This window comes from Physella acuta, unplaced genomic scaffold (assembly GCF_028476545.2).
Source record: "Physella acuta isolate Inbredline_101_S28 unplaced genomic scaffold, ASM2847654v3 ptg001785l, whole genome shotgun sequence".
Lineage (NCBI taxonomy): Eukaryota > Metazoa > Mollusca > Gastropoda > Physidae > Physella > Physella acuta.
The window spans coordinates 20747-46090 of NW_026733295.1; the positions used below are offsets into that span (position 1 = coordinate 20747).

At 38.2% G+C, this 25344-nt stretch overlaps 3 protein-coding genes across 3 annotated transcripts; all 3 read left to right on the plus strand.

Moving 5' to 3' along the window:
* The first annotated feature begins 3975 nt into the window (after window positions 1–3975).
* Window positions 3976–5109, plus strand: LOC131930479 (uncharacterized). The gene has a single exon (XM_059286987.1). The coding sequence runs from the start codon at window positions 3976–3978 to the stop codon at window positions 5107–5109; it is 1134 nt and encodes a 377-aa protein (XP_059142970.1).
* A 6087-nt stretch (window positions 5110–11196) lies between these two features.
* LOC131930477 (uncharacterized) lies at window positions 11197–12511 on the plus strand. The gene is made up of 2 exons (XM_059286985.1): window positions 11197–11315; window positions 11542–12511. The coding sequence occupies exons 1-2, from the start codon at window positions 11240–11242 to the stop codon at window positions 12417–12419; spliced, it is 954 nt and encodes a 317-aa protein (XP_059142968.1). The 5' UTR covers window positions 11197–11239; the 3' UTR covers window positions 12420–12511.
* Window positions 12512–18518: 6007 nt separating this feature from the next.
* Window positions 18519–22583, plus strand: LOC131930480 (high-affinity choline transporter 1-like). The gene is made up of 6 exons (XM_059286988.1): window positions 18519–18659; window positions 19576–19705; window positions 20736–20953; window positions 21544–21659; window positions 22095–22295; window positions 22382–22583. Exons 1-6 carry the CDS (start codon window positions 18534–18536, stop codon window positions 22581–22583), a joined length of 993 nt encoding a protein of 330 aa, XP_059142971.1. The 5' UTR covers window positions 18519–18533.
* Window positions 22584–25344: the final 2761 nt, after the last annotated feature.

Sequence of the window (25344 nt, forward strand, 5' to 3'; positions counted from 1 at the left end):
GATTAGTTAGGTTTATAAAATATATCATTGTAAACCTGGTTAGTTAGGTTTATAAAATATATCAGTGTAAACCTGATTAGTTAGGTTAATAAAATATATCAGTGTAAACCTGGTTAATTAGGTTTATAAAATGTATCACTGTAAACCTGGTTAGTTAGGTTTATAAAATATGTCATTGTAAACCTGGTTAGTTAGGTTTATAAAATATATCACTGTAAACCTGGTTAGTTAGGTTTATAAAATATATCATTGTAAACCTGGTTAGTTAGGTTTATAAAATATATCACTGTAAACCTGGTTAGTTAGGTTTATAGAATATATCAGTGTAAACCTGGTTAGATAGGTTTATAAAATGTATCACTGTAAACCTGGTTAGTTAGGTTAATAAAATTTATCAGTGTAAAACTGGTTAGTTAGGTTTATAAAATATATCAGTGTAAACCTGGTTAGTAAGGTTTATAAAATATATCATTGTAAACCTGGTTAGTTAGATTAATAAAATATATCAGTGTAAACCTGGTTAGTTAGGTTTATAAAATGTATCACTGTAAACCTGGTTAGTTAGGTTTATAAAATATGTCATTGTAAACCTGGTTAGTTAGGTTAATAAAATATATCAGTGTAAACCTGGTTAGTTAGGTTTATAAAATATATCACTGTAAACCTGGTTAGTTAGGTTAATAAAATATATCACTGTAAACCTGGTTAGTTAGGTTAATAAAATATATCAGTGTAAAACTGGTTAGTTAGGTTTCTAAAATATATCACTGTAAACCTGGTTAGTTAGGTTAATAAAATATATCAGTGTAAACCTGGTTAGTTAGGTTTATAAAATAGGCCTATATCATTGTAAACCTGGTTAGTTAGGTTAATAAAATATATCAGTGTAAACCTGGTTAGTTATGTTTATAAAATAGGCCTATATCATTGTAAACCTGGTTAGTTAGGTTAATAAAATATATCAGTGTAAACCTGGTTAGTTAGGTTTATAAAATATATCCGTGTAAACCTGGTTAGATAGGTTTATAAAATATATCACTGTAAACCTGGTTAGTAAGGTTTATAAAATATATCAGTGTAAACCTGGTTAGTTAGGTTTATAAAATATATCAATGTAAACCTGGTTAGTTAGGTTTATATCTAGGTCAACCTGACTATTTAGATTATGACTAATCCGGCTCGGTTACTTTCACTTCACACCCTTAAACCAAAATAAACTGGAATGAACATGGAGTAATAAGTTTCAAATAAAGCAATCAAAGGACAGGCTAGGGATTGACCATCAGGTGGAGGTAACTCTTCCCAACATTCAGACCTGCCAGGCTAGGACCAGTTCCCTCCCCTGCCTATCCCAGCATCCCGTGTGGTAGAGGTCACGTGAGGTCCTGCAGCCAATGGACATAGCTGGAACAAACGTTCGGTTAATTGAGTAATTAATTAACCTCAGGATCGGGTGTCGTTCTTTGATGTGGATCCAACTCTGGCGGCAACACTTCTGATAAAACCCAGTAGCTAGGCAACACATTAGCCTTCAGTAGCTAGGCAACACATTAGCCATCAGTAGCTAGGCAACACATTAGCCATCAGTAGCTAGGCAACACATTAGCCATCAGTATTTAGGCAACACATTAGCCATCAGTATTTAGGCAACACATCAGCCATCAGTATTTAGGCAACACATTAGCCATCAGTATTTAGGCAACACATCAGCTATCAGTATTTAGGCAACACATTAGCCATCAGTATTTAGGCAACACATTAGCCATCAGTATTTAGGCAACACATCAGCCATCAGTATTTAGGCAACACATTAGCCATCAGTAGCTAGGCAACACATTAGCCATCAGTATTTAGGCAACACATTAGCCATCAGTATTTAGGCAACACATTAGCCATCAGTATTTAGGCAACACATTAGCCATCAGTATTTAGGCAACACATCAGCCATCAGTATTTAGGCAACACATCAGCCATCAGTATTTAGGCAACACATTAGCCATCAGTATTTAGGCAACACATCAGCCATCAGTATTTAGGCAACACATTAGCCATCAGTATTTAGGCAACACATTAGCCATCAGTATTTAGGCAACACATTAGCCATCAGTATTTAGGCAACACATTAGCCATCAGTATTTAGGCAACACATTAGCCATCAGTATTTAGGCAACACATTAGCCATCAGTATTTAGGCAACACATTAGCCATCAGTATTTAGGCAACACATCAGCTATCAGTATTTAGGCAACACATTAGCCATCAGTATTTAGGCAACACATTAGCCATCAGTATTTAGGCAACACATCAGCCATCAGTATTTAGGCAACACATTAGCCATCAGTAGCTAGGCAACACATTAGCCATCAGTATTTAGGCAACACATTAGCCATCAGTATTTAGGCAACACATTAGCCATCAGTATTTAGGCAACACATTAGCCATCAGTATTTAGGCAACACATTAGCCATCAGTATTTAGGCCACATTAGCCATCAGTAGCTAGGCAACACATTAGCCATCAGTATTTAGGCAACACATTAGCCATCAGTATTTAGGCCACATTAGCCATCAGTAGCTAGGCAACACATTAGCCATCAGTATTTAGGCAACACATTAGCCATCAGTAGCTAAACATAGAATAGTCTATTTGGGAACCCACCCACACATGATAGGCTGTGTGGGGGAGAGGTGGGATCAAAAGTTTCAGGATCTAGAAATCGGGATAAACAAATCATGGGAAACGAATCCGGAAAATTTAATCAAACCTTTTTCTCTATCATTACACATACACTCATAGTTTAAACAAAGTCATTTGTAGAGGCAACAATGAATACTTGTCGAGCCGGAAAACCGGTTGAGTACTCGTGTATCCGGTCCTGGTTGAGTACTCGTGTATCCGGTCCTGGTTGAGTACTCGTGTATCCGGCCCTGGTTGAGTACTCGTGTATCCGGTCCTGGTTGAGTACTCGTGTATCCGGTCCTGGTTGAGTACTCGTGTATCCGGCCCTGGTTGAGTACTCGTGTATCCGGTCCTGGTTGAGTACTCGTGTATCCGGTCCTGGTTGAGTACTCGTGTATCCGGTCCTGGTTGAAGCACTCAACACAACTTGACACCAGCATGCTCACTTCCTCCTAGTGATACAATGTAAACACAAGGGAGGCAACCAAGAAATATATTCATAATTTAAGACGCCTAGGAGTTGTCCCGCTGAAAATTCTGTGAGTTTGGATTTATGTGTGCATTTTATGAACTTTTTATTTAATGGTCCAACCCGTCTGTACCCATGGGACTTATGGTCCAACCCGCCGATACCCATGGATCTTATGGTCCAACCCGCCTGTACCCCTGGGACTTATGGTCCAACCCGCCGATACCCATGGATCTTATGGTCCAACCCGCCTGTACCCCTGGGACTTATGGTCCAACCCGCCGATACCCATGGATCTTATGGTCCAACCCGCCTGTACCCCTGGGACTTATGGTCCAACCCGCCTGTACCCATGGATCTTATGGTCCAACCCGCCTGTACCCCTGGGACTTATGGTCCAACCCGCCGATACCCATGGATCTTATGGTCCATTCCACCTGTACCCCTGGGACTTATGGTTCAACCCGTCGGTACCCATGGGACTTATGGTCCAACCCGCCTGTACCCCTGGGACTTATGGTCCAAACCGCCGATACTCATGGGGCTTATGGTCCAACCCGCCTGTACCCCTGGGACTTATGGTCCAACCCGCCGATACCCATGGGACTTATGGTCCAACCCGCCTCCTGTACCCATGGGACTTATGGTCCAACCCACCTGTACCCCTGGGACTTATGGTTCAACCCGTCGGTACCCATGGGACTTATGGTCCAACCCACCTGTACCCCTGAGACTTATGGTCCAACCCGCCGATACCCATGGGACTTATGGTCCAACCCGCCTGTACCCCTGGGACTTATGATCCAACCCGCCGGTACCCATGGAACATGTGGTCCAACCCGCCGCCTGAACCCCTAGGACTTATGGTCCAACCCTTCGGTACCCATGGGACTTATGGTCCAACCCGCCGCCTGTACCCCTGGGACTTATGGTCCAACCCGTCGGTACCCATGGGACTTATGGTCCAACCCACCTCTACCCATGGGACTTATGGTCCAACCCGCCGGTACCCATGGGACTTCAACCCGCCTGTACCCCTGGGACTTATGGTCCAACCCGTCGGTACCCATGGGACTTATGGTCCAACCCACCTGTACCCATGGGACTTATGGTCCAACCCACCTGTACCCATGGGACTTATGGTCCAACCCACCTGTACCTATGGGACTTATGGTCCAACCCGCCGCCTGTACCCATGGGACTTATGGTCCAACCCGCCGGTACCCATGGGACTGCAACCCACCTCTACCCCTGGGATTTATGGTCCAACCCGCCGATACCCATGGGACTTATGGTCCAACCCGCCGCCTGTACCCATGGGACTTATGGTCCAACCCGCCGGTACCCATGGGACTTATGGTCCAACCCGCCGGTACCCCTGGGACTTATGGTCCAACCCGCCGATACCCATGGATCTTATGGTCCAACCCGCCGCCTGTACCCATGGGACTTATGGTCCAACCCGCCGGTACCCATGGGACTTATGGTCCAACCCGCCGCCTGTACCCCTGGGACTTATGGTCCAACACGTCGGTACCTATGGGACTTATGGTCCAACCCGCCGCCTGTACCCCTGGGACTTATGGTCCAACCCGTCGGTACCCATGGGACTTATGGTCCAACCCACCTGTACCCATGGGACTTATGGTCCAACCCGCCGGTACCCATGGGACTTCAACCCACCTCTACCCCTGGGATTTATGGTCCAACCCGCCGGTACCCATGGGACTTATGGTCCAACCCGCCTGTACCCATGGGACTTATGGTCCAACCCGTCGGTACCTATGGGACTTATGGTCCAAACTGCCGGTACCCATGGGACTTATGGTCCAACCCGCCTGTACCCATGGGACTTATGGACCAACCCACCTGTACCAATGGGACTTATGGACCAACCAACGTACCCACGGGACGTGGTCAAAAAAAAAGTTGACCAAACCAAAGGTCGACAACCAAATTAGAAGGCTTTAATTACAAGGCACCTCAACATAGTATTATATAACACATAGATAACACAATCATTAAAATAAAGCCATAATTGATTAATCACAGTTCAGTTATTGTAGGCGACAGCTGACAATGTCTGTCTAATAGTAATAAAAAAAAAAGTGTGTCGACATTTTTAAAGGAATTGACACCGAAAAATTGGCCGATCTTATCATGCGGCCAACAAGCTCAATAGGCTGCAGGCTCTGTCGTTGATCGATTGATTGATTTTATCCAATAGAGCACATCAAAGGAATCTGCATCACCACTACACCACGTCTAAATGTCGTGGTGACGTAGTCGTACGAGATTCACGATCCTGAAGCAGCTAAGTGCTGCGAATTTTTAGCAGGGGAAACAACCGTCGCTTATCTTCACAAAGTTATTTTAATTTTATCACTTGGCCCATCTTGAGTTTTGCCTGCAAAAAGAACCAAAAAAACAACAACATTTAACAAAGAATTTTTTACGCCACATCATTAAGGGGTTTTCTATTAATTTAAAAAATTTATTCAGATAATCTAATCCAATACAATTTTATAAAGAGGAAAGATGAGACAAGGCGGGAGCACTTATTAATTGTAGTTTGTTTATTTTTTTTAACTAAACTTAAGCAGTTTTTTTAACTTTAAAAACATTTTGGAATTTATTATACAAAATTAATTTATTATGACAAATGGATGCGAAAATTTATATAATTTATATAGAAAATATATACTTTTAACAGTGTCCCCCCCCCCCCCCGAAGAAAGTCTATCCCCCCCCCGAAAATTTCAAGTGCCCCCCCCCCCCCCCGGAAAAAAAAGTCTGGAAGAAACACTGCACCAAATAAACACGGGATGCCCTAATAACAATATATTACAGGATTAATCCACAAATGAACTGACGTAATAACTGCTTACATTCTTCTATCGAGACATATATGTTAACCACCACTTTATATTACTTGTTCTCTCCCAACGTAAGTGAGCGATATCAACCAAAAGCATGAAATATCATGATTAATCTCTTACACAATCCTATTCATATTATTTTCAGTATTACGGTACAATTATTCTTTTTACAGTTGACAATGAGATCTTACAGTGTTCATCATATAACAAACACAAACATGTTATATTAAAGTAGCTCTTTGTAATATTGAATAAATTTAACAGCTGCTAAAGTGGTATTACTGCAGAGGCGCTGTCCATTGTGAGTGTAATCTACATACAACCACGTGTTTCCGACTTAATAAATGTTCAAATAATGATCAGTTTCTTCCAGGCATTTCTTCGGGGGATGGGGGGGGGGGGGGGGCGGGCGACAGGGAGGTCGGGGGGGGGGGGTATAGGGGGGACGGGTGGGGAGGGACAGGGGGGACGGGGGGGACGTCTATGATCACCCCCCCTAGTGGCGTAGAGAGGTCGGGTGTCACCCGGTGCGGCACTTAATGGTGTCACACCCCCCCCCCCCCAGAGCCCAGAGGCGTAGCGACCTTTTCCGGGGACAAATTTTCGATTAGCACCCCCCCCCCCCACCCTCAAACTTTCGATTTGCCCCCCGTCCTCAAGTTTTTCTCTACATATTTTGCTATTTTTTGCATTGGTGTCACCCCCCTATATGGTGTCACCCGGTGCGATCCGCACCCCCCCCCCGCCCACCCCCTCGCTACGCCACTGCCCACCCCGCTTCCCTCAAAAGATCGTATTGGAATTTATATAGAAAATATACTTTTACCCTTGTTCCCCCCGTCGGAAATTTTAGTCCGCCCCCACCCTGCTTAACGAAAAGTATCAAATCCATTCTCCTCCACCCCCCCCCCCCTCCTATAGGAAAAAAAAAATCTGAAATAAACATAAATAATGATCACCTAAAATATTATTCCTCAATAACATATCCCTGTTCTCTTGTTCCAAATTAAGCTACTAGACACTCTAATCTGCTCTAGCTGATATCGATCACGTGATCAAACTGTATAAATTCCGGCTACATAGCTAAATCCGTTTTAAGGTGTACAGGCATACACAGGTGCAAGTAGTCGTTTCTTTGTTGCAACAAAACGAGTTCAGCTTTACAGAGGTCAGGAATATAAAAATATATGCATACACCTTTTTACATTCATTTTAGAAAACTAATACAGTAAAACATTGTTCTTATTTAATTCAATATAGTGTACCGTCCCCGCACGTTGCCGCGGGGATAGAAGAAAGTTTGACGAAATATATTAGAAGGATTTCACCAACGCGTTACCAATAATATGTTCTTATACGCGTGACCGTCTTTTCTAAAAGTGAGTTATTTAAATGTAAACAATGTCTGCGCTTGGATCATAAATATTGGGACACGGGTTTACCTACACTAACGCATGAAAATTTTGAGTGTACATTAATAACTATCCGAAAATAATATGGTAGAACACACTTCGGTGACCGCCCATGTGTATGAGACGTAGAGGGGCGCTCTCAGATGTTCCCCACCCCCACCCCCCTCCCTATTACACTACCGCATAGGCGCGTCGTACGACCCCAAGCTCCTTAAAACTAACAGGCGCCAAATAGCATCCTGTTAACAATGATACAGATTGCGTCATTCACTAAAGTGACACAAATGAACAGGATTTATTATTTAACACTTAAAAAATTATCTGACGTGTTTTAAACATCAGTGTGACTTATGCAATATGTTAGCGTTACTAATAGTCTATTCGTAGATGCTCGATCTCAATTTCTGATTGGATTATCTAAAAATAGATGCTAGTTGCATCATTCGCAAAGTGGCGAAACTGTTTGAATTTTTTTTTTACGGACAAAAAGGAACATTCCAGTTAATAATCTAACCTTGGATAATTTTTCTTATTATTAAAATAAAACGTATTACATAGCCCTCAGCGGCCCATGTGAGCCTTTGGGGCCGAAACATTTTTATTTGCAGCCTAATCGCACCCAATCAGGGCGCCAGAAGACACGCCTGATTCAATTTAGTAAGCGCTTGTAACGCCCCATCTTATCCATTGTCTATCACACTGTTTAAACCCAACGTAGTCACCATAGCGCTCACGGGAAAGACCAGGGCGCCAAATCGCATCCTGCCGGGGGACCACTTATGCAACATTAAATCATTAAATGATTTGTTTTTACAAAACCTTCCCAATAGTGTCCAAATCAACTCCCCCAAAGTCTCATGGCTATCGGATAATGGTGTCAAACCAAAATCGACTTTTATTTTTATATACCACATATGGCGAAAAATTACACCATCCCGTGGCGCCGCCCATGCGAAATTAAAAATGATTTTTTACAGGAACCTTCCCTAGAGTTTTATAATGAACTCCCCAAAGTTTCATGCCTATCGGTTGAACGGTGTCACTGCAATTCACTTTTACTATTTGTATATGCTGTATATAGAGAAAATCGCACCCTCCCGTAGCGCCGCCCTTGCGAAATTAAAAATTATTTTTTACAGAACCCTTCCCTATAGTGTTATAATGAACTCCCCAAAGTCTCATGTCTATCGGATGAACGATGTCAAACAAAAATAGACTTTTATTGTTATAAACCGTATGTAGAGAAAAAACAAAATTGCGCCCTGCCGGGGCGCCACCCCTACAAATTTGATTTTTTTTCCCGCAGAAACCTCCCGAGGAATATTCTCAACAGTTCGACGGCGATGTGATGAGAGGTGTAGTAATGCATAAAAGACACACACACACACACAGACACACAGAAATACATTGCTTTTTACATATATATATATATATATATATATATATATATATATATAGCCTACATATATACATATAAACATATAAATATATATAGTATGTATTTTTACATATTTATAAGATACATACATGCATAAATACATTTTAAAATAGCTATTTCATAATGTATTGTTTATTGCAGGTTCAACATGAAATCAATGATCGTGATTTTCTGCTTTACTTTTATAGCAGCTATCTTACAGTTTATTTTACACGTGTGTGCCCAGTTATATATAAACTGTGTTCACTACAACACTAGATGAGTTTTAAGCTGCCAATCTCCGTTTTAATCAAGCAGATACAATGGCAATTGTTTTTAAAGAGTTTTTTTTATCATGAACAATTACCATACTCTTATGTTAAAAATATTCTAATGTTCTATTTATCCCATATAGAGTTAAATTAATAACAGTTTCATAAAAAAAGTCAATACATGTATTCATTTTTTAATAATAAACCTGCGATCTGTCATCTGGTTTTCAGCAATGGCCTCAGAAAATGAAGGCGAATGAGGAGCGCTATTTAAACGCGTTTTTATGAAATGGTTTGTGTCTGTAACTGAAATGTCATGAAATTTATGACAGGACTATAAATATGTATTAACGATTTATTTAGAATTTCTGTAACGATTTTCAAGATTGCTATTGTACTTGACAGTCGATGTGGTGAAAATAAAAAAAAAAGTTTACAAAATTTTACAATGTTTTTACAATGTTACTCAAATCCGACAGATTACGACTAAACATTTGCCAAAATACGACACTAGACTAAAACTATTGTGTTTGTATTTTGTAGAAAACATTAGATAACATATTCCTGAAGATAAAACAAAATCGAAAATAGTTTCTAATATACGTTTCTGTTGCTTGTTGCTTTATTACAGTAAAATTCTCAAACCGCTCGATACTAAATTGTCATGCCTGGAGTTAAATCTACTTTTTGAATGTTTATATCAGATACACACCATCGTGCGTTCCTTAACTAGAAGCCTGCAACTTAGTTGATGAATTCTACACATGCCGCAAAGGTTTGGAATGCCGGTAAGTTTCTAGGCCTAATTCAATAATACCTTTTGAATAACATGTATTGAAATTATTTACAATATGTTTCATCTCTTATATCAATGACGTTCTTATAGCTACTGATATGCTGTGAGTGCTATCATGTTGTAGATACGTAGCTAGTATTATTTTGTTACGTCTAAAGTAGATTCATTAAAATCATTTATTTGAATCATCAAAAACTAGATATATAAGTGAACTGTCATTTCGGTATGGAACATGCCATCTACCAGCTTAGTTTAAAAGATGAGCGGCTCTCTGTAGAAGAACCAAAGAAACGTTACTGCACAACAACATAGCAGCGTCAATAAAATAAAATACAAATGAATGAATTTTTCGTTTTATTAATGAACTTGTAACCGTCGGTATATGTTACATTATGTGTTTTGTATAAACTCTGCTAACACAGTTGTTTTAATGTAACTAGCTTTATACAATGAAGTGCAAATCTATTTTAGAGAATATAATTATAGAAAGCAAAACTTGATGAATAATATACAAGAAATAGTGGCAACCATTCTTAGTAAAATTTATTATATAACCAAGCTAAAAGTACATTAATAATTTAATAATGATTATTGTATGTAAAGCACAACGTACACGTTCATTTGTTTTATAAATATCACTTTTGAGCCGTGTAAGAATTGTGTCTGAATATTACATGAAGTGTATATATTATAAAAAAAACAAAATATCTTAAACAACAGAAAGTGAAATTTCTCCAATTTGTGCCTCTCTTAACAATAAACAATGTATCATGTATTATATTAATTACACCAAATTTATTCTAGAACATATCGTCACATCATATACATTAAAGGTAAATTATTAGAACTCACTAGGCTACACAGGGATGAAACCAAGGCTCCAGTTGTTGTCATACAGGTACACGCACACGTACACGCAAACCTACACTCACATCCACAACCAAAACCTACAACTACAGCTACGCGTGCACGTAAATAATTAGAACTTATGAAAAGCGCTGACTTATAATCCATATATAAATGTACTAATTGATACGACAACGAGGTCGCGTACTGAACATCTTAAAAAGCAGCGAAACAATACGGCGATTAATATGCGTTTATAAGCCCACTGACTATTGATCCAAATATAGATTTATCAGTTGATATCTATACGAGGTTGTGAAATGTACATTGTGTTTTTTAATTATTCAGCACATTTTGCGATATCGCTAGATTAATTATCTTTATTGTCCGTTAGTCCGTACCATAGTCTTAAATATATTCTGTTATATTAGTAGATCGTGCTACACTAAACTAGAAGATTGACTATTTGATGTGCGTGCTTGTGTGCATCATGAGTTCTATACCTTTAATAAGTTTATACTTTGTGTTTGCAATACAAACAGCAGGTACGTTTAAATTGTGTTATGGTATACATTTATTACATATTTTACTTATACCTTTGGGTAACAATAAATGCTTGATTGCAAATTTACTTGATTTGTTTGTAGTTTTTTTTTTTACTTTAATTCTTTACTTTGTCTTGGAGGTCAGTACAGTGTGTTGCATCAACGTTTAAAAGAGATTTTAAATAATTCAATATGTTGGGGCTTAATCAGCATTTCCATGTTTCAGATGGTGCCATTAAACTATCTGCTAACCCAGGTGTGATAGACCTGGATCTGACGTCATTGACCGTTAGGTGTGACGTCAACCAGACCAGCCAGCAGAACATGTCCGCCATCTTGTCCATCATCGTATCACGTGCTGCCAACAGTTCCAGCCCCTACACAGAGCTGGCCTCAGTGGTAGCGTTTCTAGGTGAACGGGTCAATGTCCTGTCGTCTGAAGGTCTCACCGCCAACGGTTCCATTCAACCCACTGGTCACTCTTTTCTGGAACTACACTGGGACCATCCAAGTGATTTGCAGGCTGGACACTACTTGTGTACTGTGCAAGGTCCAGATGCTGTTGGACATAACATCGACTGGATGGCTGAAACTGACGTCACAATGAAACTTCCTGAGGAAGAAGATATCTGGGACACGGTCCGGCAACTGGAACAGGACTTGAAGCTGGCCAATGAAAAACTGGCAAATCTTACCCGCGTCCTGACCATCACAAGCCAGACAACACAACAGTGTAACACGGCCGGAGATAGATGCTTGCAACCGTTGTTTTTTAGTCCAGGTTTCCGTCACAACAACTCGACCATCGCAATTTCCAGAAACGTCTACATGAATGTCGGCGCTGCGGAGAATTTGTGCAAGTTTTACGGAGGATACCTTGTGGAGATAGACGACGCTGAAAAATACACGGCGGTGCTGGCGTATCTCACAAACACCAGCGATGTCAACTATGTCTATATCGGGATCTACAAAGATTTCCTTACAGGAGAATTTAAACTAAGGCAAAGTGGGACAACAACACCGTTTTTGATGTGGGCTCAGGAACAGCCAGTAGACAATACAGGCTATGAATGTATCTGTCGAGGACACGTAGCTGGAAGATGATCACGTCTCTTTGCGCCAACAACTATCCGGCTTTGTGCGAGTTCGCTAGTGATGTTTAAATATAATTACATTTGGAATTGGTTAACTGTTATATAAAGGTCAAAAGTATCGCTCAAATGTTGACTAAATTTAATTAGTTTTTATGCAGAATTAAACAAACGAAAACTCTACTATAAAAATTGTCAGTGTATTTTAAATAAATAATTTCAGACTGCGTACAGTGTAGGAATTGAAGAGCTTAAAGCGTGTAGAGAGAGGAGCTTATAGTTTGGTCTGAAGGAATGTAAGCACGGGTATTTGGTGGCCCATTAGATTTATTAATGTCATTTATTGTTTCATGCATCTTAGTCTAAAAATATCAACATTGTTAATTAGAAAAAAAAATTACTACAGCCTGTCTAGATTGATGTTCATTTATTACAATGACGAAAACGTAATTTACAAAAAACAAAAATTAACTATAACACAAAATGGTGTGTCACATGGCGACATATATTTAATAAATAGTTTATATATCTACCCATATCTTTATAGTATTGATTATACAACCGTGATATTAAAATTATCAAAAGCTTTTAAGTTGTTTTCTGAGTATTGGCTTGCTGTGCCTCGTTTTGTTAAGCGACTTCTTGCTGCCAGCATTTTGTGCTCTTGTGTTTGCACTTATGGACAAAAATTAAATTTTCCTGTGATTGTTGTCAGGATGTTGTTGTGATTGGTTGTTCATTAGATTAATGCTGACGTCCTTGTGGTAGCATGTATTTATCTGGCACAGTGTGTATGGTAATGTATACAGCAGTTTGTAAAAGTGTAAGTGTACTAGTGTTCTAGTGTGTATGTCAAATGAATGTAGCAGTGTATACAAAAAATGTAGCAATGTGTACTTTCGTGTAGCTCTGTGTACTTAAGTGTAGCACTGTGTATTGTGGATTTGAGTGTAGCAATGTGTACTTAAATGTAGTACGGTGCACACTACACCAAACTAAAAGATCACAATATTGCAAAAAAAAAAAAAATGTTTAATTTACAGTCTCTAGCCAGTAGCACGTCTCTGAGTCCACCCATCTCTTATTAGTACCTTATTAGTACCTTATTAGTACCTGACCAGTAGCAAACATTTGAAGCCACCCAGTATTGAGTACTGCCTGTAGGATAGCTAACTACATTAACTCTTCGTATTCAGAGTTCACTAAAACATCTGATTACAAAATGATTTTCTCCTTGGATCATCCGTCAGAAAAGGCAGTCTTTAAAAAATATTCTGTAACTATAGACATGGATTGGCCACACACTCAGGAAGCCTGTATCCAGCGTAACAAGACAGGCTCTGACCTGGAATCCACAAGACAGGAGGAGGAGAGGCAAACCAAGAAAGACCTGGAGACGTGACCTGGAAGAAGACACGAAGGAGATTGGATACACCTGGGGACAGTTGGACTAGCCCAGGACAGAGACGCCTGGAAAGCGGCGTATGTCCCAGGTGGGACGTCAAGCAAACCTAACCTAAACTATAGACATCGGTGCAGAAACCAGTGATAATATAGATTTGTTATAGATTTAGACCCATATCGGCCCTCAATAAAAAAATTTTTTCGAAAAATTACATATTAGCAAGTAATATACGAGTCAATATTATTCAATTTAAATCACGTATTTTAATGTGAAAATTCAACATAATGTTTCTAGTAATCGAGTCTACAAAAACATGGTAATCACAGCATCTTATCAAATTTTAATTTGATTATTTTTTTATACCGTGAAATAAATAAAGCTTGTGTAATTGTTTTTAGATTTAGAATGTTAAAAATAATAAAAGAAAAGGAGAGGTAACAACAATTAAACCTAAAATTTTACATTTGCTTGTTGTGTCCCTTATATGTAGACATAGACGTTTTTACGTGTGGGACATCAATTTGTAAGAAACAGATAGATGGACAGACCGACCGACCTGGACAATTTTAAAATTCATAAATTGCAAATTAGCGTAATTAATATTATGTTGATCAGACATTTAACTGACTTTTATAATTCATGTACAAGGTCTGACAAAACACTATACACCTCTCCCAAAGATAAACTTATCCACACTTACATCACACAACACACACACCCTCAGTATAACAATACTTACACAATCCCACACTACACGTCCTGATCAACATCACCTTACAACATGAGCATAACAACCTACACCACACACCCACATCCAATGTAGTACGACCCTCATATCACCCCGCGAATCAATCAGTCATCCTACAACAAACTCGACACACTTATTCACCACATCGAAACCCACACATACAGTACACATCACACGTACGCTGCAAAACACAATTCACTAAACTTCGATTCCCCCGAAACCACAACACACCAATACTCCACTGCGCACAACGTCAAAAAACTACATCCCGTAACAAAAACAATCCACTCTTAACCTCTACGAAAGATATTTTTAAAATCAAAGCATTTTTAAAAAGTTATAGACTTTTTAAAAACCGAAAATAGAATATGCTACATTTCCGTTATCGAAATCGCTGAAAAGTTAACATAAAAATGCAACTTTGATTTACTATTTATATATGAAGCTTGTCACCCTAGATGTCACGTTGAGTGTGTTTACAGTGAGCGAGAAGTGTTCACGTGAGGTGTGTCAGGTGACGGGTGTCAGAGCGTGTACCAGTGTGTGAAGCAGTTAGTTGTAGTGTGGCTGTGGACGTGGAACGTGGTGTTGAGTATTGTCATTAGTGTTGTAGACCCATTTTATCTTTTGGTATTTTATTATTTTATATATATATTAAATATCTTATTATTATCATAGAGTGTTAGTGTTGTATAGGCTACCTCGTATGTGTCTGTTGATACCCCTAGACATTGAAGAACCCGACAGACATTTGATCTTAACATCTGATTAGGAAGCTACTAATTGAGGCTCGTTAAATAGTTCATCAGCATCAATAGCTGTATAGCAATATGCATTAACGATGTTTTAAAATGTTTGTAGTTCGTAAGAAAATCCGCCTGTGTCATTATATTGATATTGGATAGGCCTACATCATAAAGATAGCCAAATATAATATTATGTTAACCTAATTGTTAGAACCTCTCTTTCAAAGACTGTAAACCCATATCCAAGACAGAATAGAAAATTTTTACTTTGAAATTCTGTTTAGGATCTTGTGGTGCCACAATTAATTTTGTTTGACAGATAATAATAAAACAAGATCACTACTGAATTATATACAGTCTAAATGAAGAATATAGATGTCTACATTTAATTGTGTGACACCAAAACACAAAGGAAAAGTGACTAGTAAAAAGCGCCCCTACATGTTCATTTTACGGAGAAGGGGGGGGGGGCATTTTCACGAATGCAAATAGTTATATATAGGCCTAAGTTGAGAAAGAGTCGAAAAATTAATATTTCATCTTGTGCACCGAAATAGATCGCTACGTCTGTGTACAATGGAAATCACACATTTTTGCGCCCGCCCCCCTTTGGTTAGCGCCCTAGACAACCGCCTAGTTCGCCTTATAGGTAGCGCCGGCCCTGCATGAGTCAGCGAACGACACAATAATCGTTAACTTGCACTGGAGTCAAACATGGGGTAAAGTAAGGGAAAGCACCCAGATTTTACGGAGGAATAGTAAAATACTATTGTTGATCTTGACAAGTTTGTTATTCCTTGCAATGAAAATACACAGTTTATAGTTTTCAGTTTCGTTCCAATTTTTGTATCGTTTAAATAAATTTTAATAGAAACCATTAATTACATAACGCTTTAAAATGTTGTTACAATCTTTTAATTTAAGTTCAACATAAAATCGTTTAACCAAGTATTAGTACCATGTAATCCAACAGGTTAATGTATAATTACACATTAGATTGGTAAATGACAGTACACTGTTTAACGTTTCCCCACTTAAATTTTTTTACAAGAAACGTTTTGTGGAGCTAAATAAACAAAACAAATATAACTTGAATTTTGTCAATCAGGGGAAGTAACCATTATACTAGCTATTCTTTTTTCTATGAGATTCTATTCTATTTTAAAAAGTTAAAGTATTTAAAATGGATTAAAAATCATAACTATATCCCGAGTTCCCATTCCCTGTTGTTTTATATAAGAATATTCGAGAAAGTTTAGGGGAGATCACTCCCGGTTTATTTAACACACATACGTGTTAAACGACAAAGTAGAATACATATCGATGGTCTCGGTCGTAAACCGTCTATCTCAAAAAAAATTCGATTTTCTTTGTTTTTCTACATAAACCAAAATTCAATATGATTCCCCATAATGCCTGAAAATATTATAGAAATCTGTAGAATGATTATCGAGATACAATCATTTGAACAAACCGCCTATTATTTCAAGCGCTAAAAATCTCGGCGTAAAACGAATATCGCTATAATTGTCAGTACACTTTTGATCCGAAACGCAGTCACACACCGCAATGACACAATTTTACACCACAGCAGTCTTAGTAAGGATATTTGATTAATTATGTTCAGCTATTTTATTACATTTTATCATTTTAAAGAATAATAAACAAATAGTGTTTGTTTAATGTAGCCTATTTCCAGATTTTCAATAACCAAACTGATTTGTTTACATTTTTTTAGGCTAACACAATGCTTTGAAACTAGATCTTCATTCTGAACCTAATTATCAATCAATACAATTATATTATTCGAATTATATTTCCACACAATTGTGCAATAAATTTAATTACTTTTTAATTAACGACTAGCTTTAGACTGAGGGTTTATCTGAGTATTAAGAAATGTTTTTTATCGTAGGTTACAAAATGTGTGGGGTACATGTTCAACGACATGGTTAGTTGTCTTTAGCAAATGCTTTTAAGATTAATTTCTCAATAGACAAGCCTCTCTCAACACACCAGATTCTCTCAACAGACCAGCCTCTCACAACAGACCAGTCATACCACATAACAGACCAGCCTCTCTAAACAGACCAGCCACCCTCAACAGACCAGCTTCTCTCAACAGACCATCCTCTCTCAAAACACTTCTTACCATCAAGATACCATCACCTCTCAACTGGTTAATCTTAAAGGCACCAGCATTACTTAACAGACCAGCCTCTCAACAACAGCCTTTCACAACAGACCAGTCGCAATATACAAATGACCAATCTTACCATACAGCAGACCAGATTATCTCAACAAACTAGTCTAACCCTCTCTCTAAGACACCAGCGTCTCTCAACAGACCATTCTTACCATACAGGAGACCAGTCTCTCTCAGCAGACCAGGCGTAATATACAAAAGACCAAACTCTCTCAACTGACCAATGTTACCCTCTAAGACACCAGCCTCTCTCAAAAGATTAGTCTTATCCTAAAAATAGACAAGCCTCTCTCAACACACCAGTCTTACCATAAAAACCACCATTGGGGGAACATGATTCTTTTCAATTAATAGGGTTATAAAAATAGTATTTTAAACAAATACATTTTTTTTCTAAAGTAAGTTATTTTTTTCTTAATACAAAAATTGATAAAGTATCCTAAAGCATAGGATACCCATTATAACGAAAAACCAGGAATTTGTTATTTTGTTAAAATTAAACGAATGATTCGAGTTGCTTACAGAGTTTCTTCCAGGCATCTCTTTGGGATGGGGTGGGGTGGGGGCGGGATGGGGGCTGAGTCACCCGAAGAAAGTATACCCCCCCCCCTCCCGAACGAAATGAAATTTATATAGAAAACATACTTTACCACTGTCTGCCCCCCCCCCCCCCCCCCGAACATATCAAGTGTCCCACCCCCCACCCCCGCCCCCCCCCCCCCCGGAGAAAAAAGTCTGGAAGAAACACTGGTTGATGAATGGTCACATGTTTAATTAAGGTATCTTAAAATAAAATGTCTACATTCAAAATTCTGTAAACAGATATGTATTTGTCGCTAAATAAAATCTAAATAATGTGTAGGACTTGAAAGTTATACGTTAGAACTTTAAAACTAACGTTTGCGAAAGTTGTAAGTTTATGTCAGATCACATTTTAACAATTATGTAATCTTTGGGTTAACGGTTTATTTCAAGGTTTAATAGTTTGGTGTTTGTCACAGGTGATCGCCTGCCCCTTCGCCATGACGAGTGAGTTTGTTCACCTGGAGAATACAACATCTACCTGGCTGGGGGAGGTGGGGGCGGGGACAGAGCTGGTCTATATTGATACGTTTTTGTTGTTGATCTTTGGTGGGACCACATGGCAGGTAGGTGTCATTACATGGCAACAGGTAGGTGTCAATACATGGCAGGTAGGTGTCAATACATGGCAGGTAGGTGTCAGTACCTGGCAGGTAGGTGTCAGTACCTGGCAGGTAGGTGGGGGCGGGGACAGAGCTGGTCTATATTGATACGATTTTGTTGATGATCTTTGGTGGGACCACATGTCAGGTAGGTGTCAGTACATGGCAGGTAGGTGTAAGTACATGGCAGGTAGGTGTCAGTAGGTGGCAGGTATGTGTCAGTACACGATTGAGTAGGTTTTATTTAATAGTGCTGATCAAAGGATCTTTATTGAGGTGAGCTATGTCGAGAGTGTAAGATACGTGAACAAAAAAAAACTACTTAGATGTATACCTGTTTGTAAATATATATATATATATATGTATATATATATATATATATATATATATATATATATATATATATATATATATATATATATATATATATATATATATATATATATATATATATATATATATATATATATATATATATATATATATAACGGAATAAAGTTAATACGAGGGGATTAATTTAACTATTTACAATAATTATTCCAGTAAAATTATTTTGTTTATAATGGGAAAAACATCTGCTACTATAGGTGACATCGATGTGTTTTTTAAAACTTAATTTTATGCATACTTTATTACTATAAAAAATTACTAGATAAAAAACAGACACACAAAAACACACACACATACTTACATACATTGACTAACATAATATCATGTTTACCCGAGACATCAGTCAAGTGACTGTCAACCGTTACACACCTTGATGGTTCCGATGTTTGTGTGTCTACTGTGTTGCTATTGACTGCTCCCAGTTGCTCAGCTGTTCATGCTCCAGGTGTATCCATGCTTGCATGCTTGAGCCGTGTGTTTTTTTCCCCAGGCCTTCTACCAGCGTATACTGGCCAGCCAAGATGTCAGGGTGGCCGTGTATTCCACTATTGGCGCCTCCGTCATGAGTTCTGTCATGGCCGTCCCACCGGCATTGATGGGATATGCTGGGGCAGCCACAGGTAACACACATTCAAACATGATCCTGAAATACTTACATTACATCACTTACATTTCATCCGTTGATAAAGGTCTATTTTTAATCTCTAATAGGGTCATCTAAACTGAAACGAAACGTGTATTTAATAAAAAAAATATTATATCTAATATAAGGTTGAAGTAATAATTTTAATGAAAAGCATGGTATATGTAATTTTACCGGAAAAAGGTAACTCTAAAAATGCTTCTTATCTCGTAAATAATTGTTGTAAACTTTTTTTTTTCTATTGCCGGCAAAGATAAATATTGGTCAAAGATCACGTAACTCCAAAGTTATGGGAGAGCACTCAAGAAATTTGAAAAAAAAATGTCAATATTAGCTTAAAGAGTTTTAAATCAGATAATCTCAATTTAAAAAAAAAAAATTCAATACACGCTCTGACATTAACGGTCAACAACGTAATTCGAAATGTTTAAGTTCTATTACTAAACCTTAAAACACAAGTTCAGCTGAAGTGCTCAAATATTCTGCATGTCACGTGATCCAACACAGTCTGATTGGACACGAGAAAAAGTAAAGGCGGCTTTGAATGTCATATAGCAGAAAATGTCTCCTTCTGCTGTAAACAAAGTTGAGCGGAGTGGTCTAGCGGTAGAGAGCTGGACAGCTACCCTTTAAGTCTCGAGTTCGAATCCGGGTTCAAATCAGTAGACCTTCCCTGAGTCCACCCAACGTTAGCGAAAGTAAAGGCGGCTGAGCATAGTGCTCACTACAATATCTCTTCATATACCAAGGTCACAGAAACAAGTGAACTCTACTTCACTTGCCCCATAGACCGTCAGGTTTGAAAGGGAAACTTTTTTACACGTGATCCAACTCTGATTGGACACAAGGAAAAGTAAAGGCGGCTTTGAATGTCGTATAGCTGAAAATTTCTCCTTCTGCTGTAAAAACAGTTGAGCTTTCATTCGTCAGATAACTTCTATCTTCATCCTATATCCTGAATATTATGGTACACTGTCGGTAAAAAAAAAATTGTTTAATCCTCCCAGACTGGAACCAAACTTCCTACGACGGACCGATACCAATACCAGACGGCAGGAAAAGTTACATCCTGCCTATGACCTTGAACTATCTTGTGCCTCTTCCGGTTTCAATTATCGGAATGAGTGCCATCTGCGCGGCCGTGATGTCATCAGCAGATTCCAGTTTCCTGTCTGCAGCGACGGTGTTCACTAGAAACATTTACCAGGAAATCTTACGGACGAAGGTGTGACACAATTTTAACGATTGTATTCTAACTTGAATAGAAAACCCTTTATGGATGATAGTGAATTTCATACACGCGGATTCGTTTAGTTGACACAATGTGTATCTAGTCACGATTGATTTTGTTCTATCTTGTTCCTGTGAAACGTGTTTATGTGGAAGCAATACGCGTCCAGTTAACACTTCTTTGGTATAAAGTGTTAACTGGCATCTTGCAATGTTAAAAACTCTCCTCATTTTCGTGGGTGGCGTGGTTCAGCGCTAGAGCGTTGGATTCAAAACTTAAAAGTGTCGAGTTCCGATCTATTATTAGAAAGTGACTTTTTAAAATTAAAATATACATACCTTGGCGTTCAATAATTCAGGTGTAAAAATGAAATCGGAAGTCACTCCAATTTCAAAAATATTTCACACCTAACTCACAAGTATCATTATCCACTAAGTAGTTGAAGTTCGATTTTAACAAAATAAATATTGGTAGTCTCCGATTTCAAAACACGAAAGCGTCTTTGCACCATTTTGCCAAGTATAACTTGCAAGCTAGTTACTAAAACACTTTGTGCCATACCATATGATATTTATCTTACACAGGCGACTGATCGAGAACTACTATGGGTACTTCGTGTTTGTGTCGTCATCTTTGGTGTGTTGGGGACGTTGATTGCCATTTTTGCTACCACGATCTACGGGCTCTTTGTTCTTTGCAGGTGGGAAATAATACACATTATATTTCGTTAATTTAAATGTATGCGTGCTATACTGGTTTGTGTATTTTAACCTAGTTGTCTATATTTCAATTACCTGGTGTGCGTGGTGCTATTGCCACAACTGGTGTGTGTATTTTAACCTAGATGTCTATATTTCAGTGACCTTTTTTTCGTGGTACTATTGCCACAACTCTTGTGTGTATTTTAACCTAGATGTCTATATTTCCGTGACCTTATGTACGTGGTGCTATTCCCACAACTGGTGTGTGTATTTTAACATAGATGTCTACATTTCAGTGACCTTGTGTACGTAGTGCTATTTCCACAACTGGTGTGTGTATTTTAACCTAGATGTCTACATTTCAGTGACCTGATGTACGTGGTGCTATTCCCACATTTGGTGTGTGTATTTTAACCTAGATGTCTATATTTCAGTGACCTGATGTACGTGGTGCTATTCCCACAACTGGTGTGTGTCCTGTGGGTGCCGTGGGCCAACACCTATGGCAGCTTTGCCGGGTTTTTCGTCTCATTCCTACTACGGATCTTGTCAGGTGATGCTGTGCTACAAATTCCAGCGGCGATTAAGTTCCCTTTGTATGACTACAGCACTGACTCGCAGTTATTTCCCTTTAGGTAACACAGTTTACATATACAATTTTGTAGCTGTAAAATTGTATAGGCCACTCCATGGAACTAAGACTTTATCATGTGTGTTCTAGAACCTTCTCCATGCTGTCTGGAACATTTTGCCTGTTGACCGTGTCCGGCTTGACCCACCTGATGTTCACCAGAGGTCTACTGGACCTGAAGTATGACGTCTTCAACTGCCACAAGAAACGATCACACAAAAGACACGATTTGATTGAAATGGAGAAACCTGAATTGTTTAACCAGGAGCTGCTGGGTTCTGTTCCTTCTTGAAGCTCTGTCTAGGTTTATTTATATTCCATGTTTGGGTTTTGTAATGGTTACAAAAATTGCCTTTTAACAATACTACTGAATAAAATTATAAGAAACCTATATATAATAGGTCTTTTCATTTTTAAAACCTTTACATAAAACTAAAAATTACAATTTTTAAGTACATCGAAGTTAATTAAAAATAACCATAGAGACATCACATTAAATTGTGTGTTGATTTAATGATTAAAAAAGCATTTTTATACAATTGTGAAATAAATATTATTTCCGATTTTTACTTTCTCGTACACGAGTATAGAGTAAGCATTGTAATTGTGCAAAACGAGACTTTTAAAAATCTGGACGTTTTACACCTCCTTGAGTCGAAAAAAACATACTTTTGCAATTTTGTCAGTATGTCTGTGTGTGTATGTATGTGAGTATGTATGTGTGTTTGTGTATGTCGTATTGGCGATTTCTCAAAAAAATATTTGTATCTAGTATTTTCTGTTTTTCTTTATAAAGTACCAAAGTTTCGCACAATTATACACAGTTTATTTGCTGTTTTTTGAGCGCAATTCTTTTTTGTTTCAGGAGATTCTTTTCTATTTTAAACATTTAAGAGCGCATATTTGAAAATTGATTTAAAAAAAAATATTTTCCGGCTGCACTGGAATTGCCATCTACATCTTAAAAATAATCGAAAACGCTTACGGAAGATAACTCCAGTTTTTTAAATATGAATAAATGGTAGTTCATGATTAAAGAAAACCATCTATTTCTACCTTTTTAGCGGTCGGCGTGGTCGAGTCGGTAAAAGCTCATGGTTGCTTAACCGAAACGTCTCGAGTTCGAACACTCGAGCAGATAAGACTTGATAGCTGGGGACAGCCACTCTTCTAGGAGAGACAACTCCAATATCAAACAACTGCTGCCTTGTAGTTTGTTCTTGGTTGGACAAAGGCTATGGAAGCAAATCCAAAAAGAAAAGCAGGCTGAAATCCGAGCCAATGGCCTCAATGGCGCATAACCAGTTGACACGTAATCCTTTATTGTAATGAAAGCATGGTCAAGTCGGCAAAGCTCATGGTTGATAAATTCGAAAAAAGTCTCGAGTTCAAACCCTCTGGCAGATAAAGCTCGATCCCTCCCAACACTAAAAATAAAGAAAGAAGTAGAAGAAGAAGAAGTGTATTACTGCATAAAAACGTATTATTAAAACGATGTTTATTCATTTTAAAATTTTAAATTGCAAATACATCAATCTGATGAATAATTTTCTGTCTACTTATGCTATAGACTTCAACAAATATTAATGTGTTTAAATTTTATATATATATATATATATATATATATATATATATATATATATATATATATATATATATATATATATATATATATATATATATATATATATATAAAATTTACTAAGCCGTCATATACGCCTGCAGATATACCCTTGGATAACCGCATTTTTGTAACGCCATTAAGCCGTCACTCTTGTTTAATCTAAAATGTTGGTTAAGTTGGATCTTTGGATAATTGCTGTATGGTACCAGCGACATGGTGGCACGTTTTTTTTAGCATACCATACTTAGCTTACAGGTCTTCTGTTGTATTTGAGAAATGGCGTCGTTTAAGCCGCGCTCGACTTACTTTTAGCATGATATGTGTTGATAATTTTTACCTGTGTTGGTTGGTTCCTCTCGACCATTGTAAGGATCGTCTTCTCGATCCTCATCTTAAAAACTTCGACGTTTGCTATAATCTCGCAGGCAGCAAGTGTTGTTCAGTATGACCCAATAATCAGACACGGCTCATAGTTCCAGACTATATCCAGTTACTCGAGGGCTGTTCTTTTCGCAGTGTCTGAAATTGGCAGACCAATATACAATTCCCCCCCCCCCCCCTTGTATCGCCTAAATAAGCATTTCTCATGGTTTTGAATCGCCTGCACCCCATCTGGTGTTGGTTAGATTTTATTACATAATACTTATTCTCTTGGAGGATTTTCGGCTCATGTTAGTACATTTTGTGTTAAATTCTGCTTTTGATCCAGTTAGATTACTCAGAAGTTTGGCTGCAAAGCCAGCTTTTTGCCTTAAATATTTAAGTTGACCGGGTATTTCAATATATCAGGACCATTCGTAAACAGTGAACACACGGTCTTCATAAGTTAAATTCGAAGAAAATTTTGTGGCAATATTCACCAATTACGTTAAAGCTGGGTGAAGTCTAGGACGTACAATAGACTCGAGTACTGGGTCCGAACTCAAGACTTTCGGGTTAGCAGTCCTGAGTTCTATTACCCGACAACGCAGTCCCCTAAGACTTTGATAAGTCCACGAATATCAGATTTGTATATCGCTCTTGTGTGTTATCGCTAATGAGTAAAAACCGGCTTTCTTGTTGAATATCTAGGAAATATTTACAATTCAGTCAAAGTATGAAATATATATTGCCTAATCATTCCATAGAATAATTAAATGACAGACTGACATATTGTAAAGAGGGGGAGAAAAAGATTGTGTGCATTCTATCATTTGCCAAGGTTTCATTCAGTGCCGGTAATATAATAAACACGTTAAATTTCAACAAGCTGGTTGTAAAAAGAACATCAACGGTGACTATTCTAGTAACAAATTGCTGAACAAAACCTGAGCTGCCTATCTTCGAAAGGGACAAGAGAAATACATGTGGGAGACATGAAAAAAGAGTGAGACTTTTGTGGGGAGACAGGGAAAAGAGAGAGAGAGACATGTGTAAGACAGGGGACAAG